Source organism: Schistocerca americana, chromosome 9, assembly GCF_021461395.2.
Source record: "Schistocerca americana isolate TAMUIC-IGC-003095 chromosome 9, iqSchAmer2.1, whole genome shotgun sequence".
Taxonomy (NCBI): Eukaryota; Metazoa; Arthropoda; class Insecta; order Orthoptera; family Acrididae; genus Schistocerca; species Schistocerca americana.
The window spans coordinates 152780269-152798564 of record NC_060127.1 but is presented as its reverse complement, the minus strand read 5'-3'; the positions used below and the strand labels follow the sequence as shown (position 1 = coordinate 152798564).

Here is an 18296-nt window from a genome sequence, read left to right as displayed (position 1 = left end):
TATTGTCATCGTCTATGGCTTTAGGCACGTGTCCAGTAATTAAGAGATGATCGGCGAAGGACAAATTTAGGGGACTGGTGCCGTTCTTTCTCAAAAGATGTTCTTTATATCTGATGGTGAAAGCACGTCCGGTTTGCCCTATATAACAGGAGGAGCAGGTATCGCAGATGATCTTATAAACGCAAGAACTTTCTGTAGGGGAGCGAATGGATTTCAAATTATGAATGAAGTTTCTCTTTAGATTATTATTAGTAGAGAAGGCAACATTGCAGTTGTATTTGTTGCGAAGCATGCGCTGAATCTGATAGGAAATGGATCCTATGAAAGGAATAGAAAAACTTTTTCTTTTTGCGGTTAATTTCAGCGCATGAGGTGTTGAGCGTGGTAGTTCTTGCAGTTTTCTTTTTTAGGATATCGTCCACTATTGACTGCTATGTTTTTAAGTAAATTAATCTCCTCATTAAACTCTTCTGTTGAAAGTGGTATAGAAATGGCTCGGTGGACGGCAGAGTGAAAAAATGCCATTTTTTTATTTTCATTTATAGCTGCATTAGCTAATAAAATAAATGTACTATCGGGTATGTTATTACATGTCAATAATAACGGCCGGCCGCGGTGGCCGTGCGGTTCTGGCGCTGCAGTCCGGAACCGCGGGACTGCTACGGTCGCAGGTTCGAATCCTGCCTCGGGCATGGGTGTGTGCGATGTCCTTAGGTTAGTTAGGTTTAAGTAGTTCTAAGTTCTAGGGGACTTACGACCTAAGATGTTGAGTCCCATAGTGCTCGGAGCCATTTGAGCCAATAATAACGCTTGTCCACTTAATGTAATGTTAAGGCAGTTACATGTAACGCACAAGGATGCAACACGGTATTACGAATTTTTTGACAAGTGTCAGAACAAACCCGGAACCAGCAGCAATATAATAACGTTTATGACAGTAGCTGAAAGTGTGTGTCTTTCGCGAAGAAAGCTGTAGTTGTGCATCACCTTACAAAAGTGTTTAGTTATTGGTACTCCTGAAGATGAGCACGGCAGTTGGAAACGCAGCACTCACCTGCGACGTGGGCCAGAGTGGCGACGAACAGGCCGCGCCTCATGTCTGCAGACTGGACGGCTCGCCCGCGTGTCTGGCACTGCCAGATACCCGACATCACCCCGGCCGCTTCCGGCCCCGATATCGCCCCTTCCTGCCGCTGCGACTCGCTCAGCGTGACGTCACAGCCACTCGCCCCGAATAGACTAAACGAGCTTCCCGCGCGTACGAGCATACTCTGGGACTTCCGCAGAAATAATTTATCCCGTAGTTTGCGGCGGGGGGGGGGGGGGGGCGTGGCTCTAAAATTGCCATATTTGGAAGCTTCACTGCGTTCACCCACGTCGCGCTCCAATTGGCTAAACGAGAGGTTTACCAGAGTCATGGGAAATCATTTCGAAAAGAGTATGAGAATTCTGTAATGAATAAAAACACTGAACTCCTTGTTCTATTCGATGTAACTGCCCCCCTGTTGGTCCCTATCTGTGGAGGCCTAGCCCGCATCTCGTGGTCGTGCGGTAGCGTTCTCGCTTCCCACGCCCGGGTTCCCGGGTTCGATTCCCGGCGGGGTCAGGGATTTTCTCTGCCTCGTGATGGCTGGGTGTTGTGTGCTGTCCTTAGGTTAGTTAGGTTTAAGTAGTTCTAAGTTCTAGGGGACTTATGACCACAGCAGTTGAGTCCCATAGTGCTCAGAGCCATTTGAACCATTTTTTTGTGGAGGCCTATGTACCAAATCTTTGCTAAGATCAACAGACAACATACGCAGCTAATAAAAATAAACTGAAGGACCATGGGTATACAAGTACAGAGATATGTAAACAGGTAGAACACAACGCTGCGGTCGTCAATGCCTATACAAGATGTTGCAAAAAGGTACGGCAAAACTTTCAGGAAACATTCCTCACGCACAAAGAAAGAAAATATGTTATGTGGACATGTGTCCGGAAACGCTTACTTTCCATGTTAGAGCTCATTTTATTACTTCTCTTCAAATCACATTAATCATCGAATGGAAACACACAGCAACAGAACGTACCAGCGTGACTTCAAACACTTTGTTACAGGAAATGTTCAAAATGTCCTTCGTTAGCGAGGATACATGCGTCCACCCTCCGTTGCATGGAATCCCTGATGCGCTGATGCAGCCCTGGAAATTGGCGTATTGTATCACAGCCGTCCACAATACGAGCACGAAGAGTCTCTACATTTGGTACCGGGGTTGCGTAGACAAGAGCTTTCAAATGCCCCCATAAATCAAAGTCAAGAGGGTTGAGGTCAGGAGAGCGTGGAGGCCATGGAATTGGTCCGCCTCTACCAATCCGTCGGTCACCGAATCTGTTGTTGAGAAGCGTACGAACACTTCGACTGAAATGTGCAGGAGCTCCATTGTGCATGAACCACATGTTGTGTCGTACCCGTAAAGGCACATGTTCTAGCAGCACAGGTAGAGTATCCCGTATGAAATCATGATAACGTGCTCCATTGAGCGTAGGTGGAATAACATGGGGCCCAATCAAGACATCACCAACAATGCCTGCCCAAACGTTCACAGAAAATCTGTGTTGATGACGTGATTGCACAATTGCGTGCGGATTCTCGTCAGCCCACACATGTTGATTGTGAAAATTTACAATGTGATCACGTTGGAATGAAGCCTCATCCGTAAAGAGAACATTTGCACTGAAATGAGGATTGACACATTGTTGGATGAATCATTCGCAGAAGTGTACCCGTGGAGGCCAATCAGCTGCTGATAGTGCCTGCACACGCTGTACACGGTACGGAAACAACTGGTTCTCACGTAGCACTCTCCATATAGTGACGTGGTCAACGTTACCTTGTACAGCAGCAACTTCTCTGACGCTGACATTAGGGTTATCGCCAACTGCACGAAGAATTGCCTCATCCATTGCAGGTGTCCTCGTCGTTCTAGGTCTTCCCCAGTCGTGAGTCATAGGCTGGAATGTTCCGTGCTCCCTAAGACGCCGATCAATTGCTTCGAATATCTTCCTGTCGGGACACCTTCGTTCTGGAAATCTGTCCCGATACAAACGTGCCGCGCCACGGCTATTGGCCCGTGCTAATCCATACATCAAATGGGCATCTGCCAACTCCGCATTTGTAAACATTGCACTGACTGCAAAACCACGTTCGTGATGAACACTAACCTGTTGATGCTACGTACTGATGTGCTTGATGCTAGTACTGTAGAGCAATGAGTCGCATGTCAACACAAGCACCGAAGTCAACATTACCTTCCTTCAATTGGGCCAACTGGCGGTGAATCGAGGAAGTACAGTACATAGTGACGAAACTAAAATGAGCTCTAACATGGAAATTAAGCGTTTCCGGACACATGTCCACATAACATCTTTTCTTTATTTGTGTGTGAGGGATGTTTTCTGAGCCGGCCGAAGTGGCCGTGCGGTTAAAGGCGCTGCAGTCTGGAACCGCAGGACCGCTACGGTCGCAGGTTCGAATCCTGCCTCGGGCAATGATGTTTGTGATGTCTTTAGGTTTAACTAGTTCTAAGTTCTAGGGGACTAATGACCTCAGAAGTTGAGTCCCATAGTGCTCAGAGCCATTTTTTTGAATGTTTCCTGAACGTTTGGCCGTTCCTTTTTGTAACACCCTGTATATGACAACGTCTGGCGCAGTTGTTAGATCAGTTGCTGCTGCTACAATGGCAGGCTATCAAGATTTAAGTGTGTTTCAACTTGGTGTTATCGTCGGCGCACGAGCGATGGGACACAGCATCTCTGAGGTAGCGATAAAGTGGGGATTTTCCGTTACGACTTTTTCACGAGTGTGCCGTAATATCAGGATTACGGTAAAATATCAAATCCCCGACATCGTTGCGGCAGGAAAAAGGTCCTGTGAGAACGGGACCAATGACGACATAGAAAATCGTTCAACGTGGCAGAAGTACAACCTTTCCGCAAATTGCTGCAGATTTCGATGCTGGACCATCAACAAGTGCCAGCGTGCAAACCATTCAACGATACATCATTTATATGGGCTTTCGGAACCGAAGACCCACTCGTGTACCCTTGATGGTTGCACAGCACAAAGCATAACTCCTCGCCTAGGCCCGTCAACGCCGACGTCGGACTGTTGATGACTGGAAACGTACTGCATGGTCCGACGAGTGTCGTTTCAAATTGTATGGAGCGGATGGACATATACGGGTATGGAGATAACCTCATGAATCTATGACCCTGCGTTTCAGGAGAGGACTTAGGCTCTGAGCACCATGGGACTTAACTGCTGAGGTCATCAGTCCCCTAGAACTTAGAACTACTTAAACCTAACTAACCTAATGACATCACACACATCCATGCCCGAGGCAGGATTCGAACCCGCGACCGTAACGGTCGCGCGGTTCGAGACTGTAGCGCCTAGAACCGCTTGGCCACCCCGGCCGGCTACACGTAACATCGTCGCCACGTTTGTAAATGATTATGGTTACAATTATCTGTGATAAGTAGAAAGAGTACAAGAGTGCATTAATGCTGTTATTATCCCTAATAGACTTTTTACATGCAATGTATCCGTAAATAAAGTTCCCGTTTCGAAACACTGTAGAAAGAAAATTTCTGCTCAGAGTGATATCAAATTTGAGCAGCGTATTATTGACGCAAGGTAAAACGTCATGGGCAAATCTAATGAAAATTGGATCAATAGGTGGCACTGTAAGCGTCAGAAAAAATGTCGTGTGACGAGGGCCTCCCGTAGGGTAGACCGCTCGCCTGGTGCAAGTCCTTCGATTTGACGCCACTTCGGCGGCTTGCGCGTCGATGGGCATGAAAATGATGATGATAGGACAACACAACACCCAGACCCTCAGCGGAGAAAATCTCCGACCCAGCCGGGAATCGAACCCGCGCCCTTAGGATTGACAGCCTGTTGCGCTGACTACTTAGCTATCGGGGGCGTACAAGCGTCAGAATATGCACACCAACAGATGCGTCGTACACGGGTGTTGCCCAGTTCGAGACCCTCAATGTCACTGGCACCCTGAAGGATGGAGTGTTACTGTTAAAGTTCTTTTACAAGAACCCCAATAGACCTGCACAAGTTACGGACACTCAAGAGTGCAAAAAAAAAAAAAAAAAAAAAAAAAAAAAAAAAAAAAAAAAAAAAAAAAACGCATTGGTTCCATGAAAGCTTTGTTCGAAAAGGCAAGTTCCTTTGAGAAGCAATGTGGCAGAGGGAGGAAAGCAGTTCATCCTACGTCTGCCGAAAATGTGACCACAGCATTGCAGAAGGTGACGAGCAGTTGTGTGCGTGGGGAATAGCCAGAAAGCTGGACGAGTCTTCGTGCATAGTGCATAAAGCCCTACACATCATCGTTCATTGCCATCCATACAAAACGACCCACGTCGAGGAGTTCCTCTCTCCTGATCAGCCAGCAACACACATACGTCCGCTCTGGAATTTCTTGCTCGCGTGGAAAAGGACAATGAAACCCAATATTTTGTGGAACATGCAGTTTCTCGATTTCAAAGTGTGACAGAAAACACTGGCCAGCATGTTGAACATATCTTGCGCTAGTCTCACGACACGTAAAACTCGATGCCGTTTTGCTTTTTGTGCGGTTTTAGGCCTCATGACAAATGCTTCTGTTCTGGGTTTGGCCCATGTCAATAAAAACCCGTGTCATCCTACTTTTTATAGAGGATTTGGCCTCATAACAATTCCACACTGATTTTTCCCGTCTGATGATGTACGACCCTGTCGTGGTGGATGGGATTACCTCATTAACAGTGGTACAACTGTTGACTGCCTGGCAGTCATGCAAATTCGACAATACGGATGGTGGTATTGTGCAGCTCAAACCATAGCCGTCGCGTTGTGATACATCTGTCATTTGTTGCCGAACCAGTTTACATTAAGAGGCTTACAGCGCTATCTACACACATAAAAAAAAGTTTTCCGTCTCCCCGGTTCCTTGAACTCCTGAAGATAGACTTCGACTGTAGATATAGTATCACAGACACAGTCTCTTTGACTGTCCGGAGATGTCACTAAATCTGCCCAAAGATGTAAACAACCATGCATGAGCCGCTCCCATTAGACGGACGGGTTCTGACAGCCGATCTCTTCCAGTCATTACACCGGGAAGAAGGTACACGGCTCGTATTATCTGTAGTTCAACCATGGCTAGACTATCAATACCGCGATCCGATCGCGTCCGCATTGTTACTTTGCACCAGGAAGGCCAGTCAACAAGAAAAGTGTCCAGGCGTCTCGGGGTAAACCAAAGCGATGTTGTTCGGACGTGGAGGAGATACAGAGAGACAGAAACTGTCGATGACATGCCTCGATCAAGCCGATCGAGGGCTACTACTGCAGTGAATGACCGCTACCTACGGGTTATGGCTCGGAGAAACCCTCACGGCAACGTCACTGTGTTGAATAACGCTTTTCGTCCAGCCACAGGACGTCGTGTTACGAATCTGCGTAATAGGATGCATGGTGCGCAACTTCACTCCCGACGTCCATGGCGAGGTCCATCTTTGCAACCACGACACCATGCAGCGCGGCACAGGTGGACCCAACAACATGCGGAATGGACCGCTTCAGGCTTGGCATCACCTTCTCTTCACCGATGAGTGTCGCATATGACTTCAATCAGACAATCGTTGGAAACGTGTTTGGAGGCAGCCCAGTCAGGCTGTTTAGCGACTGCACCAAGGTGGAGGTTCCCTGATGTGCGACACTACTTGGGACTCCACACTTCAGCAACTGGGCTTGTCTACTCAGTGGCAGAATACTGCGCTCCAGTATGAAATGAAATGAAGTGTCGTGTGACTAGGGCCTCCCGTCAGGTAGACCGTTCACCTGGTGCAAGTCTTTCAATTTGACGCCACTTCGGCGACTTGCGCGTCGATGGGGATGAAATGATGATGATTAGGACAACACAACACCCGAACCCTGAGCGGAGAAAATCTCCGACCCAGCCGGGAATCGAACCCGGTCCCTTAGGATTGACATTCCGTCGCGCTGACCACTCAGCTACCGGGGACGGACGCTCCAGTATGGATTAATAGCCCGTACACAGACACGACTGATGTGGTATTAAACGACACCATGCGCATCATCAGCGGTACAATAAATCTACCCTACTGTATGGCTGCCAATGCTGAGCCATACACCCCCACCAGAGATACGGCGGATAAAGGCTCTCCTCAGAGAATGGAACAATTGATAACACTGATCTGTCACACATAATGATACAGCTGACCTGGAGTGCAAAAGACCACCATTGCTCACTGCTAAAGAGATGACGACCTCCAACTTTGACATCCACACTGTCTGGAAAAAAAACACGTCAAGAACACTGCCCACCAAAATGCCAAAGCTTGATGATAAATGAGAAACCGCCAAGTTTGAACCAGTCATGCAAAGTGTGGACAACTTTGAACCACATGCGCGCTGGTCACGGAAGAAGTGCTAACACCCTCTGGAAATGGAGAAAGATACCAACTCCAAATTTTGACTGCGGTGCTGAGAAACGAACAATCCAGCACATAGTGAAATAGTGCCCAGTTCGATCTTTCAAAGGAACCTTTATCGACTCCCTAGCTGTAACAGAGGAGCCTGTCGATTACATTCAATGTATAGATGTCGATTTGTAACTAAATTATTTACAAAGTGTATTAGGATAGCGATGTACGGTATATGATAAATATAAAATCTCTCATGTGACAGCCGGCTGCTGTGGCCGCGCGGTTCTAGGGACTTCAGTCTGGAACCGCGCTACCGCTACGGTCATAGGTTCAAATCCTGCCTCGGGCATGGATGTGTGTGATGTCCTTAAGTTAGTTAGATTTAAGTAGTTTTAAGTTCTACTGATTGATGACCTCAGATGTTAAGTCCCATAGTGCTCATAGCCATTTGAACCATTTCTCATATGTCAGTATCACAATGGCATTTTCCAAAAGGATAATGCTCGTCCACACACGACATGTATCTCTATGAACAATCTGGGTGATCCAAAATGAGATTTTCACTCTGCTGATATGAAACTTCCTGGCAGATTAAAACTGTGTGCCGGACCGAGACTCGAACTCGGGACCTTTGCCTTTCGCGGGCAATTGCTCTACCGACTGAGCTACCCAAGCACAACTCACGCCCCGTCCTCACAGCTTTACTTCTGCCAGTACCTCGTCTCCTACCTTCCAAACTTTACAGAAGCTCTTCTGCGAAACTTGAAGGACTAGCACTCCTGAAAGAAAGGATATTGCGTTGACATGGCGTAGCCACAGCCTGGGGGATGTTTCCAGAACGAGATTTTCACTCTGCAGCGGAGTGTGCGCTGATATGAAACTTCCTGGCAGTTTAAAACTGTGTGCCGGATCGAGACTCGAACTCGGGACTGCCTTTCATGGGCAAGTACTCTATCAACTGAACCACCCAAGCACGACTCACGCCCCGTCCTCACAGCTTTACTTCTGCCAGTACCTCCTCTCCTACCTTCCAAACTTTCCAGAAGCTCTTCTGCGAAACTTGCAGAACTAGCACACCTGAAAGAAAGGATATTGCGGAGACATGGCTTAGCCACAGCCTGGGTGATGCTGAGGTATTCCAATGGCCAGCAAGATCTATTCCCGATAGAACACTTTTCGGACCAGCTCGGACGTCAGCTTAATTCCATTGCCATAATCCAGGGTACCAAGAACCTGTTGCAACAGCTGTGTGCTAGATTGTCTCAGGAGAGAATACAATGGACTGATAACACCCTTCCTGACCGAATCACTGCTTGCTTCCAGAACAGAGACGGAACAGTCATAGTGACAAGTCGGCTCATACTATCAAGCTCTTTCTAAATTTGTCACCATTTTACAATCACTGAAATATTGTCATATGCTGTCTCAAACCACGAAGGTTCATTTCGTTTCTGCGTACTTCACTTTTTTTGTCAGGCAGTGTATTTGAGCCGTGGATGGCTCATGCTATGTCATGGATTAAACCTTTGTTGCTATTGTGTGTTTAGTCTCCCGCGGTTATCACGATTATGCTGTTATCCTCTCTTTGCGCGGGTGGCAGCAGCGGTGTGTATCGATACCTGCACCTTGGACTATCTTTGGCCTGGCGCTTATAGTTTCCATCTGGGCTGTGTGCGGGCAGTTGGTCGGTTGGCGTGGAGCAGCGAGGAAATCTATGCGGCACCTAGTTTGGTCGGGCCCGCTGGCGGTCCCTACGCAGTGTCGAGGTGTGTGGTGCTGTTCCCATTGTTACGGGGTTCGTGGCTCACCGATCCTGGACATGAAAGTTGAGTTTTGACTTAATCTACCAGCAAGTGACGACTGTTCACATTGTGTCGTTTGGACTTCGTTGTCGGCTATTGGGATATTCTCGTGAGCAACAACAGGTGTTTTCAAGCTGGCAAATTTTAGCCACCCTGCGGTGGAGTTTAACTGTACTTGGTTATTTGAATTGATGTGCACCAGCGGAATCTTCTGTGCTGTGGCCGTTAACGTTCCGGTTACCTCTCCCGGCTGTTGACGTCAATTCAGGCAGTGTATTTTCCTCAGCATGTTGTCACAGTCCAGCATGGTGTGTAGTTTGACAGCTCAAGGTATAATTGGTTGTGGGCGCCAATAGCTTCTACATTGTTCCATTGATCTCCCTGTCGTGTGCTGGGTGGGTGAAGTGGAGGTTATCTTGTCGGTGGGTCGCTTAGGTTGTCGTAAGATCGACAATGGTTGGGCCGACTGCCTGTCTCACCTAAGCGAGCGCTAGTGTTTGAATTCCAGGCCGACCCTCGTCGTTGTGCGGACGTCGGCCAGCCTCGTGGGGCTGCAAGGCTGCGCTAGTCTATTCACTCCTAGCTATCTTGCTCAGTACATTGCTGAACCAAAATTTTCTATCTCCAAGCTCAATCGTTCCGTTTGCTAAGTCCTAAACTGCAGAGATGCTCACTCTTTCTCAGGAAAGCTAAGTAAAGAACGCCACGCCCACACTCTAGGCAAGCTGGGAATGGAAGACCACTACGGAGACTTCTGCCAGTCCGCTCTTCACCTCAGTTTCCCCTCCAGCAAAATCACTTACGCCAATTGCAGTGCAAGTCGCGTTAATTATGCGTCGCTTCCCAGCGCCGACCAATGCCTGCTCTGGGAAGTGAACAAATTCCCACAAAATTTCCTTTCCTCTCAACTTCTGCTGTTTACCTCCTCCCACGCCACCCATCAAGGTTAGCGTCTGCACAAAACACCAATTATTCTAGAATTCTGACTCCCAGGAGAGTACTTCAAATTCCTTGGTCTTACATTCCCATCGGAGGCTGGCGTATTTCATTCTGTCGCTCCTCACCTGATTTACTTCAGACTCTGCAGACCATGAATTCAGTCACGAACACGCATATTTTGGCCTCTGTTGACTGTTCCACTGTAGCTTTGCGTGGCTTTCTCGCATGTTTCACTGAAAACAGGACAATGGACATTTATCAACAGGTGTACAAGTTCTCTGTCTGCTTCCCGGTACACCAGCATGGGGTCAACCACCCACTCACTGTCACTCAGCTTAAGGCAGCTGGAGGCCACGCACCGTTACCGCTTTCTCAGAGCCGCCCTAAGCTGCCTATTGTCGCTTCCCTTCGCCGTTCCCCAGCCGGCCATGGTCAACTATGAATACTTCCCTGGGATAAACTAGCCTCCAGGCCGGACGGGGTGGCCGAGCGGTTCTAGGCGCTACAGTCTGGAACCGCGCGACCGCTATGGTCGCAGGTTCGAATCCTGCCTCGGGCATGGATGTGTGTAATGTCCTTAGGTTAGTTAGGTTTAAGTAGTTCTAAGTTCTAGGGGACTGATGACCTCAGCAGTTAAGTCCCATAGCGCTCAGAGCCAAACTAGGCTCCAGTAAATCGACGCGTTTCCACAAAATTTTCATGTCGTGTGAATTACTTTAAAACCATCACCCGACATTAATTATTCCAATATGTCCATACTATACCCTCTACAAGATGCATTGCGCCTTGTCAGTCATTTTTGTTCAGCCATACTGTTTGCTCAAAGTGAGTTAGGTGATCTTTAATGACTTCATGTAAGGGGCATAGTTCTTGCCATCTTACAATGGGAAGTGTTCGGTCATCCACAACGTAGCCCATAATCGGCTCGAGTTTCATCTCTGCTCACATGAACCGCTGAGTATGAAGACAACATTTTCACTGTAGACTAGCGTAGAGAATTGGTGGAAATCACAGGCGGTTGCCTTCTATAAAGAGGATATTGGGATGTTGGTACTATGCTATGACAAAAATTGTTCAAATGGCTCTGAGCACTGTGGAACATAATATCTGTGGTCACCAGTCCCCTAGAACTTAGAACTACTTAAACCTAAGTAACCTAAGGACATCACACGCACCCATGCCCGAGGCAGGATTCGAACCTGCGACCATAGCGGTCACGTCGTTCCAGACTGAAGTGCCTAGGCCGCACAGCCACACCGGCCGGCCGCTACGACAGATGTCTGAGTTGTAGTGGCGACTATGCAGAGAAGTGTCTGTAAGGTGCAGCTTACTCTTGCAAATAAAACATTTTCGAGTTTCAGAGTGGTTTACATTTTGCAACCGATCGGAACTTATTTCCCGAATAGCCCTCGTATATTATAATCAGTTCCCGTGGCATACTGTGCCACTTCGGGGTGGAATCGGTACCTCATGAGCAGAACTCTGCCCGTGTTAAAAGTAGCCACACTGCATACCGGCTTTCAGCTTACCAGCACCTCTGAAGTACATGTCTCCAAGAGTTCCTCTGGAGCGTCCAAACACCTGAAAGTCACTCGAAGAGAACTCTGGTGAGCATGGTGGGTATTGGAGACATTCATGTTGTGTATGGCTACTGTCGGCCGAGAAGTACGGAAACGAGCCTTGTGTTGTAAGAAAACACTGGAGTGAGAAGTCCGCGTTGTTTGCTAGAGACTCAAAAGAAAGAATCCCGTAACGTCTGAATATTCCCTTAGTAGTGTAGCGCTTGACACAGTCACGTCGATTAAATATTTGGGCGTAACATTGCAGAGCGATATGAAGTGGGACAAGCATGTAATGGCAGTTGTGGGGATGGCGGATAGTCGTCTTCGGTTCATTGGTAGAATTTTGGGAAGATGTGGTTCATCTATAAAGGAGACCGCTTATAAAACACCAATACGACCTATTCTTGCGTACTGTTCGAGCGTTTGGAATCCCTATCAGGTCGGATTGAGGGAGGACATAGAAGCAATTCAGAGGCGGGCAGCTAGATTTGTTACTGGTAGGTTTGATCATCACGCTAGTGCTACGGAAATGCATCAGGAACTTGGGTGGGAGTCTCTAGAGGAAACGAGGCGTTCTTTTCGTGAATCGGTACCGAGGAAATTTAGAGAACCAGCATTTGAGGCTGACTGCAGTATAATTTTACTGCCGCCAACTTACATTTCTCGGAAAGACCACAAAGATAAGAGAGATTAGGGCTCGTACAGAGGCATATTGGCAGTCATTTTTCCTCCGTTCTATTTGGGAGTGGAACAGTGAGAGAAGATGCTAGTTGTGGTACGAGGTACCCTCCGCCACGCACCGTATGGTGGATTGCGGAGTATGTATGCAGATGTAGATGTAGACTGCAGGGTGAAGGTGATTTCGCAGCAGATTTGAGTATGAATTACTGGTCACTGTAAATCCCCCGTCTGCGTACGAGGCCTGTTCTAAAAAAGTTCGGAACACTGGTAGTTCCGCGACAATAGCGTGTTAGAGCGAAATGGAACTGACATCCCAGCACACGCCTGTTTACTATGTAAAGTTTCATTTTTGTGTGTCTCTCAGTTATTGTTCAGTGTTCTATTGAGTAGAACGTTGTGTCGGCCTGCTTGTGAATTTCGAGAATGCAGAGATAGACGAGCAGCGCGTGTGCATTAAGTTTTGCATAAAACTCAACACCACCTCTAAAGAGACACACCAAATGATACACCAAACCTACGCTGATGAGTGCTTAAACCGCACTCGCTGTTACGAACGATTCATAGTTTAAAAATGGCCGGAGGCCAGATAAAGATGATCCTCGTTTTCGACGTCCGTCGACGCTCATGTCAAGAATATCAACGAAATTGTGCGTGCCAATCGAAGACTGACTGGCCGAGAGATTGCAGAAGAACGTAACATTTCGTTTGGATCATTTCATGAAATCTTGGCAGGGCATCTTGTAAGGCATCGTGCTTCCGCCAAGTTCGTCCCTCGTCTAATAAGTCAAAACCAGAAAAACCTTCGCCTCGCAATCTGGGAAGAGCTTTAGGATCGCGGAAATGAGGTGTTCCTTTAGGGAATCATAACTAGTAACGAGACATGACTCTGCGATCATGGTGTTGAGACTAAAGATCAGTCTTTACAATGGATCCAAGACTAAAAGAAGCTCGTACGGCAGGTCAAATTTCAAAGCCATGCTGATAGTCTCCTTGACGTTGAAGGATTAGTTGACAAGGAATTCGTGCTAAAAGGACAAGCTGTTATCGAGGGTTTGCGACGCCTGCGAGGAAATGCGAGACGAAAACGGCCTGAAATATGGCGAGACGATTCGTGGCTCTTGCATCACGATACCGCACCCACTGATTCATCACTGTTGGTGTGTAACTGTTTCAAAAAAAAAAAAAAAAAAGCGCTGAGCGCTCTGCAGCCTCATCCTCCGTACCCTCCAGACCTGGCCACTGCGGACGTTTTTTATTTCCAAAGCTGAAAACTCCGTCGAAAGAATGAAAATTTGCGACGATAGACGAGATAAAAGAATATTAGCAGACAGCGCCCCGCACGATCCAGCAAGAGGCGTACCAAGACCTCTTCCGGAACTGGAAACGGCGTTGGTTGCGGTGTATGTTTTGTGGTGGAGAGATTTAGAAGGAGACCAAGGTAAGTGTAGAAAACTTTTGTGGACAAGACTCCAGAATTTTTTAAACGGACCCCGTAATGCTCCAAAATTACTCGTTTTGCATCCAAAGAACTACACTACTGGCCATTAAAATTGCTACACCACGAAGATGACGTGCTACAGACGTGAAATTTAACCGACGGGAAGAAGATGCTGTGATATGCAAATGATTAGCTTTTCAGAGCATTCTCACAAGGTTGGCGCCGGTGGAGACACCTACAACGTGCTGATATGAGGGAAGTTTCCAACCGATTTCTCATACACAAACAGCAGTTGACAGGCGTTGCCTGGAGAAACGTTGTTGTGATGCCTCGTGTAAGGAGGAGAAATGCGTACCATCACGTTGCCGAATTTGATAAAAGGTCGGATTGTAGCCTATCGCGATTGCGGTTTATCGTATCGCGACATTGGTGCTCGCATTGGTCGAGAGCCAATGACTGTTAGCAGAATATGGTATCGGTGCGTTCAGGGCAGTAATACGGAACGCCGTGCTGGATCCTAACGGCCTCGTATCACTAGCAGTCGAGATGACAGGCATCTTATCTACATGGCTGTAACGGATAATCTCGATCCCTGAGTCAACAGATGGGGACGTTTGCAGGACAACAACCGTCTGCACGAACGGTTCGACGCCGTTTGTAGCAGCATACACTATCAGCTCGGATACCATGGCTGCGGTTACCCATGACGCTGCATCACAGACAGGAGCGCCTGCAATGGTGTACTCGACGACGGACCTGGGTGCACGAATGGCAAAACGTCATTTTTTCGGATGAGTCCAGGTTCTGTTTACAGCATCATGATGGTCGCATCCGTGTTTGGCGACATCGCGGTGAATGCACATTGGAAGCGTGTATTCGTCATCGCCGTACTGGCGTATCACCCGGCGTGATGGTATGGGGTGCCATTGGTTACACGTCTCGGTAACCTCTTGTTCACATTGACGGCACTTTGAACAGTGAACGTTACATTTCAGATGTGTTACGCCCCTGGCTCTACCCTTCATTCGATCTCTGCGAAACCCTACATTACAGCAGGATAATGCACGACCGCATGTTGCAAAACCTGTACGGGCCATTCTGGATAATGAAAATGTTCGACTGTTCCCCTGGCCAGCACATTCTCCAGATCTCTCACCAATTGAACACGTCTGGTCAATGGTGACCGAGCAACTGGCTCGTCACAATACGCCAGTCACTACACTTGATGAACTGTAGTATCGCGTTGAAGCTGCATGGGCAGCTGTACCTGTACACGCCATCCAAGCTCTGTTTGACTCAATGCCCAGGCGTATCGAGGCCGTTATTACGACCAGAGGCTGTTGTTCTGGGTACTGGTTTCTCAGGGTCTATGCACCCAAATTGCGTGAAAATGGAATCACATGTCAGTTCTAGTATAATATATTTGTCCAATGAATACCGGTTTATCATCTACATTTCTTCTTGCTGTAGCAATTTTAATAGCCAGTAGTGTATATATCTCCATATAGAAGAGGTAGTGGCGAACGAGGGCTCCGTACAGACTTATTTATGTGTGTAGACAGTTGATCCATTCCAGGAATCGAGGATTTTGAAGATTTTTGCCTGTTACCGACACTGATGATCGCAAGATATCGATCCCAGGGAATCGAAGACTTTCGTGAATGTCTTAATTTTGCGTCTGAAGTTGGATAACAAACGACAAAAGAAATAGTTTTCTTCGTGTGATATAGTTACAAACTAACGATCTCCTAAATTTCTCCGTTACTTGTGCTGTGAAACCTTTCTTCTGGCCAAATTTCATGATTCCACTTTAAGGAGAAGTACGCTATAGGTTGTAATGTTAGAGTTTGCAAGAGCCAAAATATTTGACATAAAAGACCGTATCTTTTGATTTCATTGACTTAGAAATTAACGTACCACCGTGGAACCATATACTTTAGTACGTGACATAAATTTAAAACTTGATACTTCTCTATGTTCCTGAGAAAAAGGGATCTTATGAGACGGACTGACAAATAAAGAATCTGATAACAATCAACAGAAGCTTCTTTTTCGTGTCATATAATTACAAATTAACAATTTTCAGAATTTTCCCATTATTTGTACTGTGAAATCTTGCTCCTGATGAGTGAGTTAGCGACTATCAAAACATCTGACAAAATGGCTGTATCTTTTGATTGTGTTGAATTAGAAGGTAAGGTCTACCTTAGTATGTGATATGAATTATAAGATGATACGTCTAACTGTTGCTGAGAAAAGAGGTCTTGACAAATGGACGCACAGACAGAAATTCTGATGAAAAATGTTTCTTTCGTGAGCGTAAATGCAAATTAACGAATCTCGGTTTTTTCCTGTTGTGGAACGCTGACAAATTCCTAGGTCAACGGAAAGTACACTGCAGGTTTTGATGAATGAATTCCCGAGTATCAAAATACGCGACAAATGACCGTATCTTTTGACTACACCGACTCGGAAGCTTCGATTTTTTTACATCACCAAGTGACCTTAGACTTTAAAGTGTGAAAGAACTTTCACCTTTATACGTCTACATCTACATCTACGTGAATACTCTGCAAATCACATTTAAGTGCCTGGCAGAGGGTTCATCGAATCACCTTCACAATTCTCTATTATTCCAGTTTCGTATAGCGCGCGCAAAAAATGAACACCTATATCTTTCCGTACGAGCTCTGATGTCCCTTATTTTCCCGTAGTGACCGTAACTCCCTATGTAGGTCGGTGTCATTCGGAGGATAAAGTAGCTGATTGGAATTTCGTGAGAAGATTCAGTCGCAACGAAAAACGCCTTTCTTTTAATGATGTCCAGCCCAAATGCTGTATCATTTCTGTGACACTCTCTCCCATATTTCGCGACAATACAAAACGTGCTGCCTTTCTTTGAACTTTTTCGATGTACTCCGTCAGACCTATCTGGTAAGGATCCCAAACCGCGCAGCAGTATTCTAAAAAGGACGGACAAACGTAGTGTAGGCAGTCTCCTTAGAAGGTCTGTTACATTTTCCAGGTGTCCTCCCAATAAAACACAGTCTTTGGTTAGCCTTCCCCACAACATTTTCTATGTGTTCCTTCCAATTTAAGGTGTTCGGAATTGTAATACCTGGGTATTTAGTTGAATTTACGGCTTGTAAATTAGACTGATTTATCGTGTGAACGAAGTTTAACGAGTTCCTTTTAGTACTCATGTGCGTGACACCATACTTTTCGTTATTTAGGGTCAACTGCCACTTTTCGCACCATTCACATATCTTTCCTAAATCGTCTTGCAATTTGTTTTGATCTTCTCGTGATCTTATTAGTCGATAAACGACAGCGTCATCTGCAAACAACCGAAGACGGCTGCTCAGATTGTCTCCCAAATCGTTTATATATAAGGAACAGCCAAGGGCCTATAACACTACCTTGGGGAACGCCAGAAATCACTACTGTTTTACTCGACGACTTTCCGTCAATTACCACGAACTGTGACCTCTCTGACAGGAACTCTCAAATCCAGTCACATAACTGCGACTATAATCCATAAGCACGCAAGTTCACTACGAGCCGCTTGTGTGGTACAGTGTCAAAAGCCTTCCGGAAATACAGAATCGATCTGAAATCCCTTGTCGATAGCACTCAGCACTTCATGTGAATAAAGAGCTAGTTGTGTTTCACAAGAGCGATGTTTTCTAAACCCATGTTGTCTGTGTGTCAGACCGTTTTCTTCGAGGAAAATCATTGTATTCGAACACAATATATGTTCTAAAATCGTGTTGCATATCGACGTTAACGATATGGGCCTGTAATTTATTGGATTACTCCTACTACCTTTCTTCAATATTGGTGTGACCTGTGCAACTTTCCAGTCTTTGGGTACGGATCTTTCGTCGAGCGAACTGTTTTATATGATTGTTAAGTATGGAGCTAATGCATCAGCATACTCGGAAAGGAACCTAATTGGTATACAATCGGACCAGAAGACTTGCTTTTATTAAGTGATTTAAGTTGCTTCACTACTCCGAGGATACTTACTTCTACGTTACTCATGTTGGCAGCTGTTCTTGATTCGAATTCTGGAATATTTACTTCGTCTTCTTTTGTGAATTCGGAAGGCTGTGTTTAGTAACTCTGCTTTGGCAGCACTGTCTTCGATAGTATCTGGCTATGGTTCAAATGGCTCTGAGCACTATGGGACTCAACTGCTGAGGTCATTAGTCCCCTAGAACTTAGAAATAGTTAAACCTAACTAACCTAAGGACATCACAAACATCCATGCCCGAGGCAGGATTCGAACCTGCGACCGTAGCGGTCTTGCGGTTCCAGACTGCAGCGCCTTTAACCGCACGGCCACTTCGGCCGGCGATAGTATCTGTTGTGTTGGCAGAAGCCAAA

General features: G+C 46.5%; 1 protein-coding gene across 1 annotated transcript in view; it reads right to left on the bottom strand.

Moving 5' to 3' along the window:
• The window catches only part of LOC124551140, a 56644-nt gene extending 55503 nt beyond the window's left edge, over positions 1-1141 (bottom strand). The window contains exon 1 of the mRNA XM_047126102.1: positions 1055-1141. Within this exon, the coding sequence (XP_046982058.1) occupies positions 1055-1097 (43 nt within the window). The 5' untranslated portion in view covers positions 1098-1141. The remainder of the gene's footprint in view (positions 1-1054) is intronic.
• Between the last annotated feature and the right edge of the window lie 17155 nt (positions 1142-18296).